Source organism: Harpia harpyja, chromosome 9 (assembly GCF_026419915.1).
Source record: "Harpia harpyja isolate bHarHar1 chromosome 9, bHarHar1 primary haplotype, whole genome shotgun sequence".
NCBI classification, from domain to species: Eukaryota; Metazoa; Chordata; class Aves; order Accipitriformes; family Accipitridae; genus Harpia; species Harpia harpyja.
This window is the reverse complement of record NC_068948.1, coordinates 37,783,541-37,811,399: the sequence shown is the minus strand read 5'-3', so window position 1 is coordinate 37,811,399 and position 27,859 is coordinate 37,783,541. Positions and strand designations below refer to the sequence as shown.

Below are 27,859 nucleotides of genomic sequence, written 5' to 3'. Positions count from 1 at the left end.
GAGCTCGGGGCCCGCAGCCCGCCAGCTGCTGCGGCAACCCGAAAAGCGGATCTGTGGGGAAGAAGCGCCCGAGTCCGCCCGTTCCGCGGGGCGGTGACCCCCGCCCGCCGCTGCCGGCAGCGCCCTCCCTCCCCCGCGCGTTACAGAAGGCAGGGCGAGGCGGTGTTATAAAAATGTACACTTTATTACACCTTCAGGTAGGATACATCACTATTCCTTATAATCCTACTGGATCAAGTACAAATGCTTATGTTCATCAGTTATTTACAGGTTGACTTCCTAACACACTCCTGGGAGAAAGACACATCAAAAGGAAAAAAGAAAAAAAAAAAGTGATTTTTATCTTCATTAACTGACCTAAACAAGAAACAATTGCCTCTTTAGACACCAAATCAGATCAGCACAATGATGCAGTCAACAGCTTTCCCACTGTTGGACGTGTTCCCCCCCCCCCCCCCCAACTTTCATGCACATAATAAGAGCTAAACATTTAAAAGTAAAACTGGGGCTAACTAAGCAATATTTTTGGATGAGCGACACTACACTGTACATGGTGTCAGTTATCCGTTACCATTGCATTTGCTTTGCATTTTAAACTGTTCCACTGCCAACAACACCAGCTTCGCGGCTAGTAATGAAGTTCAGGTAATGGCACAGACCAGTGGTTCGGCAGGGTCAGCAGAACGCTACTGCATGCACAAACAGCTTAAAAAAAAAAAAAACAAACCAAACAACGATGCCCCCGTATTTGCAGACCTGAGGGTCCAAGAAAAAGAGGATGCAGGAGAAAAGAGGTCTAAAATAAAAACCAAAAAGAAAAATCAGGAACGCTGCCTGTCCCCGTGTTAACATTTGTGATCTTAACAGAATGGGCTGAACCTATCCTACTTAAAACAGAGGAGCTGACTGGGTATTCTTTCTTGTTTAAGCCATTTGGATTGCTAGGTACCAATAGGTGTGTACATACAGAGGTAAGAACAAAAGATACGCTTTCCTTGCCTTTAAATAGGCTTCCCGCCTAAAAGAGTGAAAAGATCACAGAATGGAAAAATAATTTTAAAACCATCTCAGAAAAGGAATGTTGTAATTTTGTCTGAATTTTACAAGTCATGCAGTTTTATGGCCAAAGTAAAATAAATCCATTCAAGCCACCAAGAGCTTTTTGATTCCTCGCTCAGTGCTGTTTGCAAACAGTCTGTTTTTCATTTTATGCAAGAAAAGTAAAGAAAACCCCCACAGTTCTATGCAGCTTTTTGCTTGGGTTTTTTTTGTTGGTTTTTTTTTTTTTTTTTTTCATAACAATAAGGCAAACTGATTTGGAGGAAGAGGCCACGCTCTATTCACATCCAAAATACCCACCTGAAGATACATTCATCATTAGCTTTAGTAAAAGAATAGTACAAAAGTTAGATCTTATTCTTTACACAGTTGAAGAATTAAGTCTTAGATTTAATTTCACTATTCTCCCCTTCCCCCAGCCCCCCACCCCCCCGAGCTGAAAGCTGAGTAGAAAGTACTGAACATTTAAACATGTTGCAAGAGCAGAATGAAACTGAGAGATTAAATTTTATCAGTTGGAGATTTTCCTTGACGGAAGTCCCATGAGAAACAGCTATGGATCATTTGTTTAGCTGTATCCACCGAACAATTCTTTTACAAAAAAAATGGTCTACACTTTAATACGCATCTACTATCAACACAGTATTTACTCAGTTCATGCCTAAAATATCCATTATCTTAAAGTGAAATATGAGAATGAGCGCACAGGTTGGGTGATTCAATAAACTGTACACAAAACTACTAACAAACATTTTAAAAGACTTACAAAAATGGAGAATGAAACTTTTTTTCCTTTTTAATTACATATACTTACAGGTTTTCACATTTATTGGCTAAAGTTTGCAGGGAGCACTTCAAATATGTTAGATCTTCCAGAGGTATTTACCTCAAGCAAGAACAACATGCAGCTTTTATACAGATGGAAAATACTTTGCTATATTAGCCACACTTGGTTCTTTGAATGGCTTCGCCCTGGATATCGAGCGTCCATCCAAACTATAGCAAAGAACTGCATATTCCCACAGGCAGTTTGTGGTATGCTAAGATAGATGAATTTTACTGACGTTTATGGCATATTACCATGTTACTTTTGTGAAGCTGGGCAGAATTTAAACATAAGTAATGCTTGCTTTATCTGGTTTGAATGAGCACAGAGAACACTGGCAGAATGCATCTTGTACAGGTTTTGAGTGCTAAACAGTTGCTAATACGCTTAAGTTTTATGAGAGTTTCCATGTTTAAATGTTCACCAGCAAAAAACCTTCTGCTAAAAAAAAAAAAATATAGAGGTGGTTTGTCTTCATTTGGATGTTTGGAGTAGCTTCTCACTTGGCTTAGCAAACAAGAAATGCTGTGTTTCCCTGTTATTGCATTCTAATCATTAGTTCAACTTGGTTTAGTAGGTGCCTTTAATCTGACAGTAGGCGTCCTCATTTGTACTTTTGCTTGCTGATTCTGGGCTTCAGATGTTGCTGGTGTCTGGGCTGGATTCTGTACACCTGGAGCCTGAATCTGGGGAGACGCTGTTGTCACAACTTGCTGTTGTATCAGTTTCTGCTGGACGACCTGAGCAGTAGCAGTTGTTGCAGGAATCACCTGAACCTGCTGTTGACCTGCTGTCGTCTGAGAAAGTGTCACAGTTTGGGGTTGAGCTTGTACCTAGACATTAGGATGACAAGGCAATTACAAAATAATAGTTTGGCATTAAACTGATCATTCATTATGTTTCCACTCTACAGAAGGCATCTGACTTACATAGGCATTCGCTCTCTTGACTGACAAGTATCTTGGACAAAGTAGGAAGGCTGGGACGGATTCTGGGAACATAGGCTCTGTGGTTTCACTGAGAAACACTGTTCTGTCACATTTTCTAGAGCCGTATAAAACAGAACTAAGAGCCAAGATGCCTGTAACTCAGATCTCTGCAGCGCAAATCAAAGGACATTCCCCCAGATCCTTTACTGAAGATAGACGGAAAGTATAGAAACCCCACTGGATAAACAGGAAAATTCCCATACTACAGAAGCAGAAGTGAAGGAACAGAGAAAAGAACAGAGGGAGGATCAAAGAGGTTAAAATGCCAACTCTGCACCCATATTATGACAATAAATACAGCCACTGAGGCTTCCTACCAGTCTCTGACATTATCCTTTCAGACTACAGCTGCCAGTCTCTATTGCCAATTTACGGTGGAATAGTTTGAGCTCCATCCAGAAATCTAATTTTCGTAGCTCTACCCAGAGCAAGGGAGAAAAAAATTCAACATCTCCTTCTTCAGAGGACAAGGTAATGAAAACTGAGCAGCTCCAGCTGCCTTTGTCAGAGGCAGAAGCCAAATGAAGCTGCAAGGGCTTCTCCAGGGGAAAGTTAACTCTTGACCAATCCAAGAGGAATCCACTGGGAAGCACTAAAAATGCAGGTAAAAAGAATGCTACATACACATCAAGACCACAGTTTTAAAAATACCTAGCATAGCCTAATCCTACTGCCACTGATGTCACTGGCGTGTGTGAGAGGGGAGCTGTTTATTTGTCTTTTTACCATGGACCTCAACAGTCCCAGAGCTATGCCAACGTCAATGACTTTTGAAAATCTAGCTTTTAATGTCCCTTGAAAAATTATCTAGGAGCTCTTACTGACTACAGAGGACAACTCAACTTGTGTTGACTGATGAGCTTTCTACTCCCTGCTGTCTACCTTGCCCTTGAAGCATTCACATCTGAGGCGGTTATCAGTCAGCTTACACCACTTCATCATCGTTTTAAGATAAACAGTCACAGATTTTGTTCTGCACTAAAACACTGCACTAAAACCTGTGACAGATGAAGAGCCGATTGGCTCAGATTTTTGTGCACTGAAGGCAGTAACTTCATCCACCATCCAAAGTTAAATCATTCCTGCCAATCAACTGTGTAAGTTATGCCAGTTGCTAAATGGTCTGAATGACATTGTTCTGAACAGTGCTAAATAAACTGCCTGGTATTTAGGGGAGGGGAAACCAACCCATCTGACCTTCTCTTGCCCTAGTCCCGTCTGTTATCATACCACATTCAGAACAGATACCACACCATTCTGACTTTTTGTCGTGGTTTAACCCCAGCCAGCAACTAAGCACCACACAGCTGCTCACTCACTCCCTCCCCCACCCAGCGGGATGGGGGAGAAGATCGGGAAAAGAAGTAAGACTTGTGGCTTGAGATAAGAACGGTTTAATAGAGCAGAAAAGAAGAAACTAATAATGATAATGATAACACTAATAAAAAGACAACAGCAATAATAAAAGGATTGGAATGTACAAATGATGCGCAGTGCAATTGCTCACCACCCGCCTGCCGATCGACACCCAGCTGGTCCCCGAACGGTGATCCCCCACCCCCATTCCCCCCAGTTTGTACACTAGATGGGACGTCACATGGTATGGAATACCCCGTTGGCCAGTTTGGGCCAGCTGCCCTGGCTGTGTCCTGTGCCAACTTCTTGTGCCCCTCCAGCTTTCTCGCTGGCTGGGCATGAGAAGCTGAAAAATCCTTGACTTTAGACTAAACACTACTTAGCAACAACTGAAAACATCAGCATTATCAACATTCTTCGCATACTGAACTCAAAACATAGCACCATACCAGCTACTAGGAAGACAATTAACTCTATCCCAGCTGAAACCAGGACACTTTTACAAAGCACTTGGCACAGCTTTATGAACTGGAACAAAACAACTTGTAACCCTCGATTTGTCCTCATTTTTGTAGAACAAACTCAGATGGTGCTCATTAGTTCAATTATTTGCTATCTTGACTATGTATCACAAGAAACCAATTTTTAAAAGTTCTTTCAGCTCTAGAAAATATTTTTTTCAATCTGTTTTCCAGCTTATCTACAGTAATGAACCAATGTTGCTCCACCTACCAAAGTTTTAGACTAGAGAATATACAGCAGCTTACTCGGTATTCACATGATTCATTTTTATAGAAGGGCACTTGCTATATCCTTCAAAAATACTGCCTATGCCACACACAAGGTGAAAAACACACATATTCCAAATAAATGAGTTTTCAGTAGGATCATGTTTCTAGTGCTGTATTTGACAAGTGCAAAACCTACCTGTTGGGAAACTGAAACCATCTGTTGAATATTGGCAACAGTAGCCTGTTGCTGGACCACTTGTGGAAGTTTTGCAACCTGTAGTGACATGAAATAAAGAAAGATTTGGTCAAAATAAAAAATTGCTACTAGCAGCAAAACACCACACCTATCAAAACTGCTAGCAAGTGAAAACCTTTCCAAAGTCCTGTTCATGGTAAGCTGCAGCTTGGCATTCTCAGTGATACTGAACTTCTGTAAAACTTTTTAGGTCAGTGTATTGAAGAACTTAGCTAGGAGAGGAAGAGGAAAAGTCATATTTTCAATTTTAACTGCAACATACTCGTTTCCTCCTAACTATATATAAAATTGAAGGAAGCACAGAAGTTCTAATGTGCTACATTATCTTAGATATACTTTTGAAAGAGTTAGGCTTCCAATTCCTAACCCCCTTCTTTTTCCTTGGTTAGACTGATCCAGTTATGCAGAAGAGAAGATAACTGAACTGTCACCTACTCTTGGCTGCCCGAGATTAGACTGGGAAGCAGCACCAGAAAACAGGAAGAACTCTGGCTGAATTCTCCTTAGTAAACGCAGTATGGAATCCCTTGCTTAATAAAAAGGAGTGACTCTATTTATTTATTTCAAAGAGGAAAGGTGAACTTATAGCTCAGATAGTTCCTCCAACCTGCTATAAGGCCACATATTCAGCACCAATGATTTTTATTACAAAGTCAATTTAAACAAACGTGTGACTAGAATTAATATGAGTGGGTGCTAAAATGCTCCATCACCTGTCATCTTTACAATTCTCCAGTCACAGTAGAGTTTAAGAGTGTAAACCTGTGTTACCTGTACCTGAATCTGGGCCTGCACTTGCTGGGTTCCACCTGGTTTCTGGGTTTGGGAAATTGGAGTTGTCAAGAACTGTGTTTTAATGGCAGGCTGTGTAGTATAAGTTACTTTTTGTTGCTGTGAAGTCTGCTGTTGGGTTTGGACCGTAACCTGTTGAGCATTTATCTGCAGAAGAGAAAAAAAGGCATCAATGACTACAAAATATATGTGTATTTTAAAAAATAGGTATGTAGCTAACAAGATTAATTACATTTAATTATTGAAACAAAATCCTCCCAGGACTAGTAATAGCAAAATGAACACTAGGCGAAAGCTTTCATGCACTTATACAAATATTCTGAATCACTTACAGTATTTACTGAAAAGGTTCTCTCTTACACACATGCACACATACGCACGCTTCATATGATCAGGCACTTCCAAAAAACCACACTGGTGGCTGATTGACAGCAAAGCCTATGAGAACATGACATTTCAGGAAAAAGTGTATTTCGCACAAATTATATTGTAAACAGTGCAAATCTCTGGGAATTTTCCATGTTTGGTTATGTTAAAAGTGACTAAAGAGAATCTTCATCTTTGTTACTTGAAAAAGAAAACCCAGCTTGGGGCATGAGAAATCACAGCAAATGGCCACCTTATTGAAAAAATTATTAAGCACCTGACAAGGCACATGAGAAGCCGTTCTCTCTAGACATACTTAAGATTCACCCCCAGAAATACTGACTGACTCTCTAGGAGTGTCCTCGTAATTCAGAGCTGAAGCTTTACAACCACAGAAGCTTTACATAACTCAATGGGAAAGTAAACAAGTACCTTTTGCTGCACAGTAGCTTGACCCTGTGCAACCTGAGGCTGGATAGCTTTCTGTTGCTGTGCTGCTTGATGATGCTTGAGTTTTAGAAGCTGCTGGACATGCAGTGGCTGTGCAACTACCGTCTGGCCTCCTGAAAATTACAGAAATAATTAGAACTGTAAGAGTCTTCAGTTTATTGCTTTGTCCCAGTAATCACAGCTTGCAAACACAGACTGTGCTTTTTATAGACTTACACATCTGTATAGCTTTGAGCACTAATAACCCACTGATTTTAATGGGAATAAGACGTATGATTTTGACAGTGGAGGAAAAAACATACTGTTATCTAAGGGCATGAGTAAGCTATCTTTGTGTTCTAACAATAATCTTCCCACAGGAAAAATTCTGTCCATACTAGAGGAGACTGTTATAAAATACAAGTCTTCCTATTTGCATTTTGCATTTTTAAAAAACTGTGAAATTACTTGTCTTCATTTTTAAAACTCTATCTGCTCACCTACTCTCATGCACAGATTTAAAAAAAAAAAACAAAAAAACCAAAAAAACCCTACCACTATGACTAAAGAATCATGCTACCCTCCAGATTAAATGGAATAAGTGTAATTCTCTTACCTCATTTTTGAAATAAATGGGAATACAACCTCGATCACTTTAGTTTTTAAAAAGTGTGAGAGTCCCACAGAAGACATTACTTGAAACATTCTACCTTTAAAAAAGTGGCATTTAAAACTTTATTATGTTTTAGCAAGTCCGTTGACATACCTGCTGCTTTCTGTGGCTGCCCAATGGCAACACTAATGCCTGCAACAGTGACAGGGAGTGTAGTGACTCCTGCAGATGACACAACAGCAGCTGGAACAGACACCACCGGAGGCTTTGCTAAAGCAACCTGTGCTGCTTGTGGAGTTTGGGCCTGGATCTGTCCTTGTGCTTGAAGCTGAGAAGCAGGAACACGAGTCTAAGCAGTAAGGAATGAAGATTATTGTACTGGCACAAAAAAATATTTGCTGCATATAATAGGTCATTATAAAGTGACAGCTGTAAATGTTTCTAAATATAATTGCTCCTTTACAGTAATACAATTCAGAGGTGGTATCGGTGGGTAAGTGCAATTTAAAGCTATTTACGTTAAAGCTGTATCCTTTGTACTGCCTAAGCAATGCAAAGGGCACTTGTGTGCATGAATGACCGGTATCCAGTTCATTTAAACCAGAAAAGATAGTAAGGTGTTTAAGACTGTTTTTGCAAAGTCAAAGCCAACTTACAAGACGAGCAACTTGCAGGTTTGTCACAGTAGTGCCTGTGAGAACTGCACCAGGACGAGGTGCTGTCACAGCAGTGAGTTGTTGAGTTTGCTGTTGCTGTTGCACTTGTACTTGTGCTGTTTGCTGTTGTGATCCTTGCTGTGTCTGCTGTGCTGCCTGCTGCTGGGGAAGCTGCAGTTTCTGCTTCTGCAACTTGATCAGCTGCTCCTGCAAAAATCAAACACTTCCATCATTTCCAATCTTTTACATGACTACAGGAAAAAAATGGAGATTAATCTGAAGCTTTAAAGGAGAAACATTCTATGCCAGACTTCAGTTAAGATCAGAGAGCTAAGAATGCAACTCCTTTACACGATGGTTTGCCACTGAATAGGTAACAGTAAGTGCTTTACATCCTGACCTACTGCGATAGTGGTACTATCTGAAATGGCTAGCAGGCTCACTGCCTTCATGAAATTTTAGTAGGGTCAAATTTCAGAAAGAGCTGCATTTCACTCTAGCCCGAGAAAATCGGATACAACACACGCTGCTAACGATGCTTACAATAACAACGGGAGTAACATGCCACGTTACTTCAGAAGCATTTCCTCACCTGTGACAATTTCCCTACAGTTTTTATCTGAGCTGGAGACTGGGCTTGTGCCTGAGCCTGAATCTGTGGGACCTGCACCTGAGCAGCCTGCTGCTGCTGTTGCCTCAGAAGCTGGAAGTGAGCAGGGGTGATTGTTTTGCCGGACAGCTGAACTGTTGGTGTAGCTGTGAACAAAGAAAACACAAGAAAGATTTTCAACATTTAGTTTAATTCATTGATTTCACCTGAAAAGCCAAGCTGTTAAATGCATATTTTTCTGCTCCAGCACAGTTTGTGGACTACCTACAAATAACAACATATTAGCATAAATATGATGTAAAAGCAGAGTAAATAATAAAATATATGATTCTTTCTTCACAATGTTTTTTAGTTGAGACAGTCAGTTCTAATATTTTACTGCTGGATTATTAATAATCTTTTTAAATTGTAATGCCTAGGGGCCAAGCAGCTCTCTACTGCAATACTTTATCCAGAAATACTAGAGAAAAATGTAATCTGGGCACCAACAATAAAGCAAGTTAAAAATCATAGCACTGTTTAATTGTGCTGCCAACAAATCCAGACTTTCAGTATTGTGGGGCTATGGTGGTAAAGCAACCTACAGAAATTCTAAGGCCCTTTATGTACCCTTGGAAAAAAATCCCTAAACACAGGATTATTACCTGGTGTAACTTGAGTCACCAAAGATCTTGTCTGGGTCTGCACAGGTGTTAAGTTTGTAGTTACTACTGCTGATGCTGTCACTGAAGTTACTGCACGAACTCCCTGGGTAGATGCTATGGTCACCAGCTCTGTGGAAGCAGCAGGTGCTGCTGCAGTTCGCTGCTGGGTATGTACCACTTGTGCAGTTGCAGTGCCTCCCGAAGTCTGAAAAGGAACACAGTCATTATTTCTCAAAGTTTCCGTACCTCATATAAAGCTATGGAACCTTCTGGAAATGGACTATACAATTTTAGAAACAAACACAAAAATGCAAAAGCATTGCAAAAGCAACGATGGTCCACATCTTTCTAACACATCTATCTGTTCAGATATGTCTCATAATCAGCATCTGGCTAAACCTTTTTCAAACAGGCTGATCACCAAACTCTTAACTACATTACAGAAACCTGATTTTACTACCTTTCAATTTTTTGCTTTATCTTCCATAGTCTTAAACCATTAAAATGGTAATAAAGATCATAATTAACAATGCACAAAACAGTTACAGGCTGGAAATTATAATGATACAACACATTGCCTATGACAGCACTCGTCTACACATTATTTTTAACAGTAATATCTATTAGGCACTTTTTTCTGATAAACTGTTCCAGTGTGTTCTGGTATTTTGGTAAGGAAGAGGGGTTTGATACGGAATCACATGATGCACATGAAATTTGCAAGAAGCAGAGTTTCTGATAACATGGAAAGCTAAAGAAGAAAACAGATAGGCTGATAAAACATGCAACGAAGATCAGTCCAGGGACACAACTAGTGATGCAATCTACTCACAGTCAATGTTCCAGGTATAACAGGTGAAGCCAGACGTTTATTGATGGGCTGAAAGGTAGCAGCAGGGACTCCAGCAACGGTATTTACTATGACATTTCCACTTACTGTAGCTGAAAGCAAGCCAGGATTAAATGTGAGATTCTAAAAACGAAAATCTGAATGTCCTATCGTCTCCAATGCCTAATTATAAAGTCTTCTTACCAGTCTGTATACTTGTCCCCGTAACTGCTGTTTTGATTGTGCCCGCCTATTTAGAAGACAATTGAGGTAACAGTTCAGAAAAACAATAAAAGAAAACTGAATACAGTTCTTACTCTACCATGCTGTTTAACACAATGCTGCATTCCAGAAGTGACAAAATAAGACAAATGCAGTAAAACGCACAGATGCTTCTGCAGTTGTTCATTCATCAACAACAACTGATGTATATATTAGGATTCTGCCACACTAATGAGCAATTGGAGACCAGTCAAATGTTGGTAAATACTGGTGATTTGACATGCTTGTTAGCAGAAGAAGGGAGCAGTATCTTACTCTGACACGCCACAGACAACCAGTCACACATGAACATCACTGAGCAGTAGATACACAGCAATACTTATGGGTCAGAACCCATCCTCGTGTCTTTTTCTGTAAAAGCTGCAGTATTCTTGCCCTTCAACAAGCAAAATAAAATCACCAGTGCCTGCACATATTAGTATGCAAACTGGATTGGCTCTAAAAGCAAAAGCCTCAGACCTGTCATCTGATTAATTAAAACAGACTCTAGATTTAAGGAAGCCATGAAAATTTTGCACAGATTCACAATAGAACAACCATGGTAGGTCCTGTATGATGCAACACTCCACTTGCCTTGCAAAGGTTAATAAAGCTTTGGCTTTTAAGCTACTTTAACAGAGTAGCTCTTACAGCCACATTCTTTTTATTTTCCAAGTTCTTTGTATAAACACTCTTCACTGACTGTGTACATGTATTTGCTCAGACTTGATTAAGTTAAATTTAAGTCTAAACTGAAAAAGACAAAAAATCTTTGCAAAGGATATGGTGTTTTTCCACCCCAGAATGCCAAGACCTATTGCTATAATGGTACAAACAGAGTCTTAAATGAGCAAAAAAGAACATACCCAGCATAGTCAGGGAAAAAAGAAAGAAAGAAAGAAAGAAAAGAAAGAAAGAAAGAAAGAAAAGAAGAGAAAGAAAGAAAGAAAGAAAGAAAGAAAGAAAGAAAGAAAGAAAGAAAGAAAGAAAGAAAGAAATAGCTTTTACCTCACTATACTGACCTAAAATTCTCCCTTTCCAGAGAAAATAAAACACATAAATATGGTACACACAGAAGAACTGAAGTTACTACATCAGAGGCACCAAGCCCTCCCTTTCTTACCAATACTGCTGTGTTGGCCACAGTAGTTACTGCAGTCTGCACTACTGCCTGTGGCTGCTGAACTACCTGTGCCTGAGCCTGCGGCTGAGGTTGGGCTTGTGCTTGCTGTACAGCTGGTTGCTGAGCTTGCTGCTGGCCAGCTTGCTGCTGCTGAGGCTGTGGACCTGTCTGTTGCTGTGCCCTCTGCTGTTCAGCCAAAGCCTAGGAAATCAAAGTGTGAGCTTCATAGTCTTCAAAACATTGCATGTAACAATCAGGATGTATTTTTTAAAAAACAAAACAACAAAACCCCTTTAATTCTAACCACGTTTTATATATTTGAGTGCAGAGACAGCATACAAATCTGTCTTCACTGTACCTCTTTAAGTTACATGACCTAACTAGTTTCAAACTACAAGCTATATTCATGGTTATATGGCTTAGAGCAGAGCACAAGCAATTTACCATCAACAAGCAAGGACAAGTATCTCTTTCTGAATAATATAAGAAAGGAGGCTACAGAATGGTCAAGAATAAAACAAGAATTTTACATGTTCTTAATGTATTTTCAAAAAAAATGCTTCTAAACAACGAGTATGAGTATGACATACAGCCCCAAGGAAACGTCCCTCTTTGGACCTTGAGTATCTAAACCCTAGTCCATGAACAAGCTGCAGCTGCTCATAATATCTACTGTACCGCCAAACTTCTCCCAGGAGGCAGATTTTCTCATACTTCCTCTGTTGCCTAATTTTTTAATTACTGCAGTCATATGTATAGCTGAGATGGAGATCATACCTTTTTCTCTTTTGCAATACGTTCTGCTCGGAGGGATGCAACTTGAATTGGAGGAAGTGGCTTATCATAGTTGATTCCACTAGAAACAATGATAAGACAGAGCACACAATCGTTAAAAATAAGTAACTGAAAGGTAAAAAAGAAAAGAAAAAAAGCACTTTTATGCAATTCGTAACTCCTTTAAGACAGAGAGTGCCCACCTTTCTGCAAGCACTGATGCATGCTTTGGATTCTTCTGGAAAGGATTCATGCCAAGTCTGAAATTGAGCAAAACTGTATTACTGGAGACAGAAAAAACTTAAAAACAATATTTAATTTCACATGTTTTAGCAGATGACGCTGCCGTTTTGGTGAAGTTTTCATGATATTCCCACCAGTACTGGAGCCTGCACACAGACAGACATTTTAAGAAAGACTCAAGAGTAAATATTAAATGAATACAGAAAAAGTTACTGCAGGAATATACGTAGAAAACAATGTACTACTAAGCAGCATAGACATCAAAATGTTTACAATTCAGGCAAATGGAAAGTGTAGTTTATAAAGTAGATTAAAAAAACCCCAACTGAGTGCTCTTCTGCTCTTAATCACATAAAACAAATTCATGCAGTGAGTAAAAGCTAACCCAAACACATGAAATATGAAGGTGTTCCAGTAACACAAGGCCAGGATGCAAGGAAAGAGATCAAGAAGAGAAAAACAAAACAGCAGTTTGAAAGAGAGGGTAAAATAACTCTCGGTTGCGAAAGCAATTCAGAACACAGTTTCCAGGAGATCTGTGGTAACAGGGAGATCGAATGATCCCAGTTAAACTTACAGAGGTTTGATAGGTGGACTTCTTTTCCCTGCAATCATTTTCATCATCTCGAAATGATTAGTATAAAGTTGCGTGTGGGTTGCACCCTCATCTTGAGCATAGATCTGATTGGTACGAAGTGGGCGACTGTTTTTAGTCTAAAAAATGAAAAAAAAACAACGTTCAATTGCAAACACACCCACATGGCCTTTCGTCTACGTATAAACACATGGTGCACTTGTAGATTATTTAAAAACGTACTCCAACATATCTATCACAGACTGGTTTCTGCCTCGTGTCACTGATAACTTACTGTTACACAAAACTCTATGGGAAATATATAAAGAAAGAGCAAAATAATGAGCAGTTCTCACGGTCACACTGGCATCAGCACTTGGGGACATACAAAATGGCAAACTCTAATTTGAAAAAGAATCTTTGCTTTAGTTTAGATTTTGCAAGTTTAATTCAGTACCCAAACCAAGAGCCCATTAGTTTATAGTTATGCATAGCGCACATAAAATAATAAAACCATCACTGCACTGCTCTCCCAACAAAGCTATGTTAACATCCAACACACCATGCCATTCTAATACTTGGCTTCTCCTAAGTAGAAACTGCCAGTCAGGGACAAACCTGCTTATTAGCCAGAGCATGGGACTACAGTCAGAAGTTCTAGATTTTCTACCCAGTTTTGTCACTAAATTGCTGTATGGTTTGGAAGAAGCTGTTTATAATCATGGAATTTATTTTTGTTTCTGTAGCATACTATCATCCTCATTTACTAAAAGGTGCTTCAAGCATTAAATTCACTATGTATTTGTAATCCACTTAGACTCTAGCATGAAGTACATTCTTACAGATCTTAAGTACCCTCATAATAATCAGGATAAGTTATATGGTGGTTGTTAGGTGGAAAAATACCCACTACAGTTTAAGTGAAATCACAAACTTCTTGCACGATTTAAAATTTATCTATCAAATCCAAAAGCTGAAGTCTGGTGTCAATCCACTGTATCAACAAAGAAAGGAAAAATAAATTTGGAATTGTAATTGATGTTTCAGAACTCAAGTAACACTCAACATGGATCTCATATGAATTATCTGCCCACCTCCATTGCTGCTAAATACCACAGTGTCTAGATTTGATTTTGAAAGAATACCAATGCACACCTTATAAATACTTTTTGTCTTCTTTTTAGGATTAGCTTCGTACATTAGCTGTAAAATAAGAAGGAAAGTTAGATGATCTTTTGTGGAAGATTTTGTTCAGGTGCTTTTTCTTTTCAAAGAAATCACATAAAATAAGTGGAAATCCTGATGAGGATAATTTTATAATCTTTTAAAAGTTATTTATTTACACTGTTGAAAGATTTAACAAAAAACAAGCGTTTACAGAGATAAGGAAAAAAAACTACAAACTTAAGGCAAAAAAAGACGCATCATTCTATGTAAACTCACCTTTCCTTCTTCCCTTGGAATAATGACATTTTCGTATCTGTTTCGGCATTGTTTTGGTGAGCGATAGACTCTGCTGCATGAGTTAACAACATCACTAACAAGGTCCCAATTGGGAGTGTGTGCTGGCGATACAACAGCAAGATTTAAAGGAAGCTCCAGCAGCTGCTTCACTGCCTACAATAGATAAAGGTACAAAAGCTTCAGAAGACAAATCATTCCAATCTTCCAAACCTACCCTTATCTGCATGTGTCCACACACAATTACTACAACGATACAGTCGGCTTAGGGCTCAGGCTATGTTCACCTACATTCACCGAGAATAAATAAGCATAAAATACTATTATGCAGACTGATATGAAAGAAAACACTTGCAGATTGGTATAAGAGAAACAGAGAGCTGCCATTCGAGTGCTGCTCTCTTCTCAAAGGTCGGGAGAACCTTAGCTGCATTATCCAATGTCCAGCCAGCACAATTAATCTGGAACATAATAGTAAGTGTTCTCTACAACAAAAATAGGACTTAATCATGCATTTTGTAATTTAACCTTTAATTTATCCTTAGAGGAACAAAAATGATAGGCAATCTGTTCTGAGCAAAATGCCAAACTAGCCATTAAGAATTAGAAATAACCTTGAAGAGCTAAAGTGCAGAAAGCCATTTCTGAAATTAGAAGCCAAAATACAATAAATAATAACAGCAGAAAGTGCAGGTATCATCTGACCTGCAGAAGTGCCCAGTCTTCACTGATCAGCCACTCTGGGTTATCCTGTCCAGCCTCAGCAGCTGGTTTGACAAGAGTTGGCAAAGGCTTTGCAAACTGTGTTTGTTGTTTCAACAAGATGTTTTTCTTTTGCTCTTTGCCCTCTCGGCGCATTTTCAACATTCCTGGAGTTGCTCGATCAAAAAGTGAACGAGGTGGAATAACTGTCTCTCCGTGACGTTGCTTTTTCTTCCTACCTGCAGCTAAGAAAAAAAAAAAAATTAGAAAAAATTTCTTGGTAAATAGTTACTACCATTCTTTGATTCTTCTGCTACTTATAGCTGCAAAATGCTCCTACATGCGTACAGAGTATTCCCCACTGCCTCTTAAAAGCATACTGTCAGTAACTAAACAAAGCCTGGTATAAAGATCAGCCTTTTCCTAACTCACATAGTAGAATGCCCATTTTCTAAAATTGTCCTTTTAAAAACACCTATACGTCTAAATAGAAAGACACAATGTAAGAAATGAGGCTTCCAGTGATTCTATTGCTTCAAGACCATGGTGAGACAAGAATTTTCATCTCTTCAAAACCTGCAGATTTATCTTTACTGGACCAGACATGTAGGAGGTATGAAAAATCCCTTGATTTTTTTAACTTTCAGCAATAAATCTCAGAACAGTTTTGAAGAAACACTTACCAGATGGATCTGTTTTGTGTCGTTTACGTTCCTTCCTGACATACACTGGAGGCAACTTTGATTCTGGAATAGGCGTGGTATCATACATCAGGCACATAACAGAATCTATGTAGATATCATTGTCATCCTGAGGTGGAGTGGGAGGAGTCCAAAGCTACACAGAACAAAATTTGTAGTTACTGCAATATTAACTCTCCACTGATATTTATGTTTCAAAAAATTAAAAGCCTGTTTAGGCTGCTTGGTGTTAATTTTACTTACTGGCATTATTTCAGTTTGTCCATCTGGACCTTCATAGACATATTCCTACAGAACAAAAAGAGAATACAATTCAAATGATCCAACTGAACCCTGAAGGAAAAGGTTTTCAGAATAACTCTTAAGAAATACACTATTAAGAAAAACAAGACTAATCAGGAATTACTTTGTTGTATGCATCCTCCCGAGTGTAGGTTAGAAGTTCCTCTTCATCCTCCCAAAGCATTTTTTGCTCTTTTTCCTTTAACTCCTTCATATGCTGGACTTCCCATGCTTTCTTTGCAGTTTTCAATTCCATCTAGATGAAAGTCAGACTCCTTATAAACTTTATGCAGTAACAGACACTGGATTAAAATGTATCAATTTGTATTTTACGGACAAACTCCTTGAACTTTGACATTTTCAGGCACAGAAATCTTATAGCAATTTCTTAACAGATATTTTCACAATCATTTAGAAGAGATTTTTCTGGTCTCTGTTGAGGGTCTTTAAATCCTCACAATAAAGCAAACTCAGAATTTCAGTTAAACAACCAAGACAACCAGAACACAGCTCCTTTACCCAAAAAAGCAGGCTCACTGAAATTAATGAAAATTTTTTCCCCACTATCAATGGAGTACAACAGATATTTGCTGAGCTGTTCTGAAGAATGTCATTCCCATCTTATAAAAAAGAAATTAAGAACTGACACCTGCTTAAACCAAGAGAATCCCAAAATAATAAGCTCTGTGTAAGGCATTCCAGTGTTCATAAAGTACAGCAAGAGAAGATCACTAAAGTGCCTACAATCTATTCCCCGCCATTGGAGAAACTTCCACTTCACATTGAAAATATAACCCTGCTTGCACATACTGTGCCAGAACAACATGGAAAAGAAAGATTTGTTGTTTTACCTCATTCAACCGTGGCTCATTCTCATCAACTGAAACGTGGAAGAGCTCTAAATAATTCATAGCATACTTCTCAATTGGAGTCAGCTGAGAGAACGTATCAAGTAAAAAAAAAGTTATTATTGAGGATAATAAAAGTTAACTGAAGGAGAGTGTATCAAAGCTTTCCTTAAAACTGATCTCCCCCTCTGATGGCTTAACATCTTAAGTCAGTAGGATGTCTCTCATCCATTTAATGGGAGTATCAATCTCATAAACAACAAAGTTGCTTTAAGGCCAGACTGCAAAGAAATTGAAATATTTGAACTAAACATTACTTTTTAACCAAATAATCGTGGAAAGTCATGGTACCTGATCCACAACAGCAACTAACTCCTGCAGCTGTGAGGGCTCTTCATTGTATTTTGTCTTGCAGAGCTCTGAGATTAAAGGTTCAATGCTTGACTCAGGTCCTATTTCTTGTACACGATCATTTGACTCCTCATCCTCTTGTTCAATACTGTTGAGGGCCTTTCAGAAAGATGTATTTTAAAAATAATGAAGACTTCAAAAATATGGAAAGAAACCCCATAAAAAGTTCACTGAAATCCAACACAAATTTCTGGAATAAGTCTCTGCTGAGGCAAGAGAAATAGTCCCCAGAAAGTATACAAATCAACTGTGGGCTTTTGGAAGTTTTGTAACAAGGAAAATGACAAAACAACATAAAACTACCAGAAAAAGAGATTGACAGAATTTACCCAGGTAAAAAAAGGTAAGGCAGCTGTTTAATACTAATGTTGCACAACTGTACTTTTAATGTATGTATTAATAATTACCTCTATGAATGGTCTTGCAACTTTAGGTGAAATATTTTCAGCTGGAGATGGCTCTTGAGAAAGTACTACAAATTCTTCTGCTTTCACTCTAAATCCAGAATCCTCCATAGGAGAATGAACCTCAAACAATTCCTGAATCGTTTGCTTGGTAAGCAGAAGGGAAAAAAAAAAAAAAAAAAAAAAAAAAAAAAAGAGAAGTACATTCAGCTTTTGGGACCATTCTATTTTTTTATATAATTTTGAATTAGCTCAGGTTCAAGTGACCTTATAAACTATGGACTGACTAAAGAAAAAATAAACCTCTATCTATTATTTCTGGAAAATTGTCCATTTTCTCCTCTGTAACTTTCTCCTGTAGGACTACAGAGTAGAATAAAGTGTTAACAGTTCATTTATAGGGAAGTCAGAAATACACACTGTCTCATCCTGCACTACCATATTGGGAGTGCCAGAAGGAGATGGACTAGCTTCATCAGTGCAGTCACTGTCTTCTGCATCTTCAAAGCAGCAACTGAGAGCCTATCTCACTAACTACCCAAACTTTGTATTTTGCATTTTTAAAGTTGTTGAAACCTTCATCCTTACAAGCTCTGCAGAATTTTGCAGCAGGGTGCAAGAAAACAGAATATATTAAATCACATAGGTGATGCCTGTGCATCACTGTGCAAGTAACGGAACAAAAGCAGATGGACAGTATTTGAGAGAATGTGGCCCTAACACCTAGAGTTCAAGCAATCATTAAATCTAATATGCTTACCTACCAATTCTAGCCCAAACAAATTTCTACTAAACTGTTATTAAACACTCCAACACAGATGCTTGAATTATTAAACACTGCAACACAGGTGTTTGAACATATTTTGAATACTAATTTACCTGTGTTAAAAAGGCCATTGAATAGTCATTTCCCTGAGCAGCTACTTCTCTGATCAAGTCCTTTGTGCCGTTTTTCAAAAGCTTCTCTTCTACAGAATTACCACTGACAAGCCTAAAAAAAAAAAGGAAAAAGAAAAGAACAGAAAATTGTTAAGTCATTTCCAAAACAGCTTTCAGAAACAAAAAGAGAAATTGTCCTCAGAGAGCAACACTGAACTCTTAAAATGTGGTGGTTTGTGGGTTTTTTTTTTTTAGTGCTGGTACAGGCCCAGAACAAAACACATACTACCATCTCTACTTTAAAGCTTTCTTTTAAAAATCAGTGTAATTAAAAAAAAAAAAAAATCAAAAACCACCTCACTTAAAAAATTCCATGTAAACTAACACACAAAAACCATGCAGGTATGATTCATTCATTACATTTGGTATTAAGACAGACCACATTTTCATACGATAACCTGGCACCATTTTTATTGAAGTGACATGAAGTTTTCAGCACTGTTTCCACTTTATTTCAGATCATACAGAGTAGCACTATCTGAATTAACCTTACATTAAAGCATGTTAAAGAGCGGTCATTGATCTGTAACCATCACCTGTATATATGGATATCTTTACATCTCCCAATTCTGTCACACCATTCCTGAGCTTTTGCATCCATCACTGGGTTTAGATCATTGTCATAGAACACAACAGTGTCTGCCTCAACAAGATTGACTCCAGTGGAACGACTGTGAGAGGAAAGGATGGCACAGAAAATGCGCTTGTCTCTGTTGAAAATTTTCATCAGCTCCTACATAAATGGAATAAAAGCAAGGAGTAAATATACTATACATCAAAATAAAATATCAAACCAAATTCAATATAGCCTAATAAAAACCAGACAAAAACAAGTCAAGTGTTTCAAAATGAGAAGAAACAAGGCAAATTTCCTTCTTCTGCTGTAGCGTATAAAAGCCTCAGCAGCACATATTGCTGTACCAGTGGACAACCATTATGGCAAACTTACCTGCCGTTGTTCATGGTTAGCATATTCATCAATCCTCACAAATGTGAGGAAATGGAAATTCAGAAACAATTCCAGTATGTCCAACATCAGAATCATCTGTGACAAAATCAGCACTCGGCGCCCTTCAGATTTCAACTTTTGAAGCAAGACAGCAAGAGCTTCTAATTTTCCTATATTTCAAACAAGAAAACCAATAATGGTTTTATGTAGAAATTCCATTCCTGTGAAACAGGAAATTACTGAACTATTATCACCAAATGTCCCCCTTTACCTGAGTCATACTGCACCAGCCGGAGGTCAGGGAACTGTAGCAAGTGAGGAGTTGTAATCTGTTGCAACTGATGCAAGTGTGGAGCTGCCTTCTGCTTAAGACTGTGCTTAAGGAGTTTCAATCTGTGACTATATGAAGGGGGAGGATTTGCTACATACAAACATGGGGGAGCAGCAACTGCAGCTGGCAATACAAAGAGAGCCCTGTGAAAAGCATCAAAAGAAGGGAATACCAGTTTTAAAAGTTACATACAAAATTATCACCTACAGCAATAATTTTCAGCCTGTCAACCATGTAATTTTACACTATTATCTAACCACTTTTAATAAAGTGACTTAGTAAGTGTTGCATACCTTCAAAGTGTTAATATTCTCTATCTCCCTTTATCTTTTTGTTTTATTTTGTCTGCTTCGATGATAGCCTCTGTTAAGGTGTTTGCACTGTGACCACTGTATTCAGTCATTGGAGCTCAAACACAAGAAACACCCATCATACCAAACTTACTAAAAGCAATTAAAAAAAGTTTGAGTTCTTCTAATTGCATTTCATGTTTCTAGAAAACTGCAGCTATCGCTCTGCACACAATCCACTAAATGTCAGCTTTAACTAAATTAGCTTCTGCCTACATCTCTGTGTCTTAACTCTTGTTGGTTGGCTCTAAGAGGTACCTACTCGGAAGTAAATTCAAAGCATAAGAATGTAAGCTCAAGTATGGTCAGCTGAATTTGGGCTTGAAATTAGGAATGAAGCACTGAGAACTCTTTATTATAAAGATCTTAAAAGAAACAGAAGTGGTTGTTATTTTTATGTTCATACTGCACATCATTTACTGCTAAATAAATCAGTCTAAACCAAACAAGCTCATGGACAGAAACAAAGTTTTAAAGCTTTTTTGGAAAGGAGTGTTTAAGAAATAACCAAATGTGTTAAAGGCTCACTAGGCAGAGTCACACATTACCTGTTAACAACATGCTTTAGAGATTCTTGTTGCTGAACTGAAGTCAGGATCATTTCTTGCAATGGGTTACTTGGGCTTCCAGAGGCACTTGAAGAAAGGCAACAGTTCACAAAGCCAGCCCACCTCCAACTGTTGTCTTCACTGGAAGACAGCTGAGAGGGCCTTCTTTCACCAGTCAAAGAACAAACACTCAGCAAGTCTCTGCCATACATTGGGGCCCGTGAACAACGTCGCTCATTGCCAGAAAATATTCTGTCCAGGCGCTCCTTCAAAAGCCGGTTCTTTTCTTCATATGTTTCCTTTGCCAAGAAAAGTTGAAAAAAAAAAACCATTTGCTGCTCATCAGAATCACTTAGGAATTTGAGTTTCTTTAGAATGAAGCTATCAAGATCAGAGCACTGTGTGCTTTATACCAACATCCTAGATTATAACACCTACGTAGACCAATCACAGAAGGTGTAAATATTGGATAAAATTTGAAGACTACAGCTAAATTCAATTCATATTAAAGAGTCAATTCTTAGTTGAGTATCTTCTTGCTTTTTTAAAAGTACATTTTCATAGTTTTGGAAACAAAACAAAATCATTTATATTTAGGGTATTTCAATTAACACACTAATACTGATAAGGTGCAGGTTCTTGCACAGTTTAACATATACTTGATGTTTCCCTATGCTTTATAGGTTGCTTGATTATCTTTTCTAAAAACTGGTTACGATTTAAAATCTATAAAAATCTGCCCCATTGCCTTTGTGTTCAAAACACCCAGAAAATCTTACGATTCCCCTTTACTTATGCATTACTACATAATTACGATATATTACAGTTACAAGAACCTGTCTGCTATCATAGCACCAGAAAGCTGTTAGCTGCTTTTATACACCAGAATTTATTTTAAACTATGGATTATAGGTTGACAGATCTGATGCATTTTCATCTGAAACACTGCCAAAAGTTGGGGTTTTTACCTACTCTGTAATCATCAAAGTTCCTAATTAATTCCAGCTTTGTAAATTATAGCTTCCAACTATTACATGGACTTAGTAACAATCCTGAGAAGTTCTGTTTGCATAAGAAAATAAAAATTAAGTACCTGCGATTGTCCATGTGTAGGTGCTGGTTTTAACACTGATCCCATGTCACCAGATGATGACAAATTAGTAACTGCAGTTCTACCTGTAATACAAACTGAGGATAAACCTTGTGTTTATATATTTATTCTTCTGAAGGTTGGTTTCATTTATTATGTTCAATAAGTAGACATTTCATAGCTGTAACATCATAATTGCAGACAAATTTTTAGTCTAAATGTCCATTGGGTATTGCAAATTTGTACTTTGTTACACATCAGATCTCTGACAGATATTTACACTAACTGTTTTCACAAAAATCCAAGATAGATCAATGGAATTTTACTTTGCTTTGCACCAGACCTGCTGCATTTGTAGTTTATTCAAAATGTCGTGTATAGCGCAATAGGTATTAACATTTAGAAGTTATGCTCTAAATCACAGAATCATAGAACGGCTTGGGTTGGAAGGGACCTTAAAGATCATCTAGTTCCAACCCCCCTGCCATGGGCAGGGAAGAGATTGTTCTAACAGCTAACAAAACTATAAGACCATTACACACAAGTAAACTAATCGAAACTACAGTAATACCCTTCATGTACTAGCAGACTACAGACACTGCGTAGCAGTTATTTTCTTGATAAGATACATAGGTTTCTATCTCAGCCAGAATGCATTGCTCATCAGCACTGATTATTTGTACTAGAAAAGCAGCACAACCCTCCACTAGTCACTGTGAAACTGTACTTAGTGGCGAGTCAATACACCCATGAAGAACCGCATTCAAGTTAACAAGCAGGTGCTAGCCCTTACATTAAGAATAACAGACTCCAAGGAGTATGCGGAAGTTTAAGCTTTGCTTTTCTGCATTTTTATTACAAACAAGCTAATACAGATAGCCAGTATAAATCCAATTTTACTACAAAGCTACACATGAGCCCAGCAATTACAGCTTCCAATCACCCAAAGCAATGGAATTTATTTGGCATAATTCTGGATTTCCAAAATGCAGAAAGTCAAAATAAGTATTTTTAATACGCTTTACATCTTCCTCCAAAGATGAACAGCAAAAATAATAATGTTTTCTTCTATCAATTGGAAACAGTACTTTAGTAGTTATTGCTTTTCACAGAGCTCTCTTTTCACCATCATGACAGTAGTAAGATGCACGAGTTTTTGTAGAAATCTTACATCAATTTTCATTCTGAACTGTGGCCATATTAGGAGTACCTGTAATGTAATCAGAGCTGGAGGGTGAAACATTTGAGCCACAGATCTTCCAAAATATGACAGAAATCCTTTACCTCCCAACAACTGGGAGGCTGTTGAAGCTTCCTCTCCCTTTTTATGATGAGATGTTTACTCTTCAGAAAGTCAAAATATGAACTTCAAGGGCACATTAATACATCAAAAAGGAGCAGTAAACAGTCTGTTTTGAGGGAATGGTTTATATCTAGAGAAAATTACAGCAGATGGCCACTTCCAGGGAACGAACTCCTGGCATTGCATTTATCATCATTTAACAATCTGTTGTTTTGTTGTAAATGCATCCTAGACAGCAATTTCTCTATTGTTTTTGATCAACATCTTGATCCTGTTTTTAAGCAAGGAACTGATCACATTTGCAGCAAGGCACCAAACACCTAAGCAGTATTTGCAGAGGGAAAGGGAAAACAGTAGCTTGATTAGATAGAGAACCAAAGAAAATTAGATAAAAGCAAAATCAATGCAGAAAAATGGAGAGGATTGCTGGACATTCTCTGTCAGTATAAAAAATATTCATCCTGCCTTTTCTTTGAAAAAAGTAACAAAGTATTTCAAACTCACTTCTTCCCACAAAAATCTGACCTAAGACACAACTGGTTAAAAAAATTCTGTATATTTAATACAGTTGCAAACTCTCCCAAGTTTGTACTAAAAAATTATCTAAAATTCCAGTACACATCACACACAAATCAGAAGGATTTGTCTCATAGTTTACCTGCTTCTGAACTCACCTTACAGAATTATGATCTGTAACAATTTGGAGTTATGTATCAATGTGATTTTAGTAACTGAATGTTTGGATAGAGACATTTCTTCAGGCTAGAAAACCTACCTTGCTGTGTCACTGCTGTGGAAGTTGGGACACCTGCTTGATGTTGGTTTCCTAAAGCATTCAGAGCATTCTGAACAGTTCCTGCTTGGGAAACCGTTTGCATGACAACTGGACCCTGAGGTCTCAAATACTGCTGACCAGGTGCTGAAACAATCTGAAGAACACTTCCTGCAATGGAGGATTTAAAAAAAATTAGGCTGGATAGAGTGGAAAAGAATAAATAGTGTTCTCCAGCAAAAGATACTACTGTTACAAACTGATCGTTACTGCTTCAAACTATGTTAAATTTTCCCAGACAAGTTCATTACACCAATCTGATTTAAAGTTCCATAATATCCGATAGGAGGGAAACACCTCAGTCTTCACAGCTAAAGAGGAGTTTCGTGTCATAGGGGTATCATTCTAAATCTAGGTGTTTTATATGGAATTCAGATGAAATCCAATCAACCAAAAAATTCTCACTTAGCATTCCCTCTATTTATTTTGTTGGCCACAGATAACCAAGATGTCCAGGTTCTCATGAATTTGGCAACACACATACCACCAGCAAGGGAAATTTCAGAGTAAAATGTATTGTAGGCAGAGCATTCAGGTCAGGGTAATAGTTGGGTCAAAATTCAGAGGCACACCAATCTTTAAGTATTATTTACACTGTTTCAGAGCAAACCAAGAACATCCTCAGTTTTGTCTGCTTCTGCTCATCAGGACGTTTATCTGAAATAATGCCTCACCTTACTTTAGCTATATTGCATACACGGGAAAACAAATTCAATAATAAAATCTTGAAAAACAATACAGAAAAAGAAAGTAACCACATCTTTCATTTGATAGGCATTTATTTTTCAAAACAGAGCTACCTTGTTATCTCTGTCTCACACAGAAAACAGGTAGAGCAGAACAGTACAAGCAGTGGGGATGGAAAAATCTCCTTAACATATAGCAACAAGGAACGTGCTGCCCATATCAAAACATGAGCACTCTAAATAATGGAAAACTCCCTGTTTTGAAATAAGTACCTTGTAACTGCAAGGGTTGCCCTGCAGTGAGCTGGCGAAGTTGACTATGTGATAAAGTGAACTTGTTCCCTTGGAACTGCAGTGTTACAGGGGTCTCTGGCTGAGCGATTCTGCCTTGTGCTCCTGCTATAGAAGCCAGCTGGGCTATTTTTACTACCTCACCACCTGTTAAGGAGGGAAACAGGCATTAAGAAAAAACGAAGTGGGAGGTGGGTTGTTCAATATTCACAATTCTAAGTTTTGGTTAGTAAACTGGTGCTGAAGCGCCTTCCATGCATAATTATACTTAGTGCATCAAAAGTGTCATATAAAAGTTAAGCAGGTATTGCTTTCTATATTTGTTGGACAAACTGGAAAAAAGCTGATTGTTGAAAGGGTAAGAACATCAACATTTTAGAAGTTATCACTTTCATTAGCAAAAAAGTTAAGAGCTACCTGAAAACTCATGTGACACTTTGTAACAGAACGAGTATAGACATTAAAGTGATTTTCACTGCCTTTTCAAGAGCACGAAGGAAGGTTTAAGGAAGAGGCAAAAATATTCACACATGTGGCACTGTAAATACACATTTGAAATGGCCTGAAATTTGCTGATGAAACGGGATTTATATTAAGCGATCTGCACTTAGACAAATCAAAAAGCTTTAAAGTGACAAGGACCGAGCTTTTTGTGATTTAAATGCAGAAAGGTTAGAGGCATTTAAGCATTAAGTTTTATGATTTTGAGAAAACATTGGCGAGAAAATTTAGCTTTTGTAAAGGCAGTGCATTACCCCAGAGATAAAATTAATACATCAGTGCTCAGTACTCTATACACATGCTAATAGGCAGTGCACATACAACCTTAAAGCAAAGCCTCATCGCTTTTCTCTGCCTAACAGTTGCGACGTTCCTCTCTGCGAGAGAGGCCTTTAGCAGATGGATTAGTGTTTAATATGAAAGGAATAATTAGGACAGAGCTAAAACATTTGGTCTGAAGGAAGTCTTGCCAGCAGAAGAAACATGCAGAAATAGGAGATTAAGTTGACACCGCTAATGTATGTCCACAGCAATTCTATTGTTTCTTATCCAATTTTCGATTTTCCTTGGTCATAAGCAACATACTGAGCAAGGCTAATCAGAAGAGTGAAAAAAAAACAACGATTCTGTACACATTTTAGGGTGCCTAGTAACTTAACCTCATTGTAGTACAAAGGTGGGAGAAACCTTGAAAGGGGAGGCCACTTACTAGGCAACCGTGCCTGGGCCTGAGAGGTCAGTACCAGCCTCTGAGGCAGCACACTCTGTTGGATGGTGTGCGAGGGGGCCTGTGGCTGAGCCTGGCCTAGCTGAGAGGCCTGCGCAGAGGTCTGGCCCCGCGGTTTCACAGGGTTGGCTGTGCTAGTTGCTGTGGTGAAGGTCGCTGCGGGCTGGTGTCTTGGAGCACTGGTGGAAGCCTGAGTTGTCTGAAACTGTGCTGCTGCGGCTGCAATCAATAAGGGTTGTTTGTGCAAGCTGTTAGAGGTTTTAACTCCACTCTTTTAAACAACCTGCATTAAAAAGAAACCTTCCAACAGGATATTAAAATGGCTACAGGAACGGCTTGTCCTTATAGACTGGGATTTCTATCCACACCTTTTACTCCATCCTATTTTTATAACATTATATATTTGGAGAGCATTGTTTAAAGATTAAATAAATACACAAAAGCACTGTAAACTCCCATCTTTGACAGAACATTACACGTGATCAGGGTTTAAATACCAACTGGGCCATATTTACTCCATATGCTAACAGTTAGGTTACACAACGCTTAGTTTTGCATTATACTGGCAGATCATACGGTAGAGACTAGTGGGGAAATTTACTGGCACTTAATCTGTTGGTATTTTTAAGCCACTAGTATTCTAGACCATTAAGCTAGAGGGAAAAGGAGTTCTATTAACAGACTAACTTGTACCCGTCTATGCAGGGGCTCAGGTAACCAACCTAGCACTAACTCTCTTACCTTGATTTGAAGACACTGTAGCTATGGGTGATCTTCCTCGTACTTGTCCCTGTTGAGTTACCGTTGCTGTGGCCACCGTGCGTTGTACTTGAGTGCTTGGGAAAACTACGGTCCTGCCCTCAGGTTTCTGACCGTACTGAACGGGTTGAAACAACCTGAAAAGAGTATGAAAAGTCGAAGTCTACAGGAAGATCACAGTTTGGCCTTTAAAAATAAACTCTTCACCCGAGGAAAGTATAAACTGATCATATCAGGTGCTACTCTCTTTCTCACAGATGGCTGAAGCTGGCAAGACTTATCACTTCAGCAAACTTCATGTGTGGACGCTCTGTAAAGTCATTTTGCTGAGTCCAAGAAAGAAGAAAACTTTCATTGCCATGCATCCAGTTTAATGCAGGATGAATCAGAATTACAGCAAACAGCTTAAAGAGTCTAGCCCAATATCTGGAAAAAGAATGGGGCTCTTGTATCATTTCCAGAGAGACATGAACATGCTGGCAGGTCATCAGGCAGCTCCTTTGCATCAAAAAAACAGTTCCACATTACTCTGAAATCACTACTTCGCTAGGAGACAAATACTCTTAAAAAATTTACTGCTATAAAACTTCCTATGTCTCTTACAACACTGCAA

At 38.4% G+C, this 27,859-nt stretch overlaps 1 protein-coding gene across 19 annotated transcripts in view; it reads right to left on the bottom strand.

Moving 5' to 3' along the window:
* Positions 1–165: 165 nt before the first annotated feature.
* LOC128145622 (E1A-binding protein p400-like) overlaps positions 166–27,859 on the bottom strand; it is a 54,713-nt gene continuing 27,019 nt past the window's right edge. For 4 of the 19 annotated variants that reach the window (XM_052796021.1, XM_052796029.1, XM_052796030.1 and 1 more), the window contains 33 exons: positions 27,229–27,383; positions 26,470–26,706; positions 25,242–25,406; positions 24,226–24,393; positions 22,151–22,245; positions 21,058–21,356; positions 20,100–20,302; positions 19,829–19,998; positions 19,416–19,612; positions 18,820–18,931; positions 17,944–18,087; positions 17,477–17,635; positions 17,129–17,212; positions 16,402–16,533; positions 16,239–16,283; positions 15,978–16,131; positions 15,298–15,539; positions 14,575–14,748; positions 14,287–14,334; positions 13,135–13,271; positions 12,518–12,574; positions 12,318–12,396; positions 11,541–11,741; positions 10,361–10,406; positions 10,160–10,269; positions 9,328–9,532; positions 8,666–8,829; positions 8,074–8,280; positions 7,571–7,766; positions 6,808–6,938; positions 5,989–6,156; positions 5,158–5,235; positions 166–2,718 (listed from right to left, as the gene is read on the bottom strand). In XM_052796021.1, coding sequence (XP_052651981.1) covers positions 2,446–2,718; positions 5,158–5,235; positions 5,989–6,156; positions 6,808–6,938; positions 7,571–7,766; positions 8,074–8,280; positions 8,666–8,829; positions 9,328–9,532; positions 10,160–10,269; positions 10,361–10,406; positions 11,541–11,741; positions 12,318–12,396; positions 12,518–12,574; positions 13,135–13,271; positions 14,287–14,334; positions 14,575–14,748; positions 15,298–15,539; positions 15,978–16,131; positions 16,239–16,283; positions 16,402–16,533; positions 17,129–17,212; positions 17,477–17,635; positions 17,944–18,087; positions 18,820–18,931; positions 19,416–19,612; positions 19,829–19,998; positions 20,100–20,302; positions 21,058–21,356; positions 22,151–22,245; positions 24,226–24,393; positions 25,242–25,406; positions 26,470–26,706; positions 27,229–27,383 — 5,035 coding nt within the window. In that variant the 3' untranslated portion in view covers positions 166–2,445. Of the gene's footprint in view, positions 2,719–5,157; positions 5,236–5,988; positions 6,157–6,807; positions 6,939–7,570; positions 7,767–8,073; positions 8,281–8,665; positions 8,830–9,327; positions 9,533–10,159; positions 10,270–10,360; positions 10,407–11,540; positions 11,771–12,317; positions 12,397–12,517; positions 12,575–13,134; positions 13,272–14,286; positions 14,335–14,574; positions 14,749–15,297; positions 15,540–15,977; positions 16,132–16,238; positions 16,284–16,401; positions 16,534–17,128; positions 17,213–17,476; positions 17,636–17,943; positions 18,088–18,819; positions 18,932–19,415; positions 19,613–19,828; positions 19,999–20,099; positions 20,303–21,057; positions 21,357–22,150; positions 22,246–24,225; positions 24,394–25,241; positions 25,407–26,469; positions 26,707–27,228; positions 27,384–27,859 lie in introns of those variants that run through there. The other 15 variants (XM_052796036.1, XM_052796037.1, XM_052796038.1 and 12 more) reach the window with 13 other exon arrangements.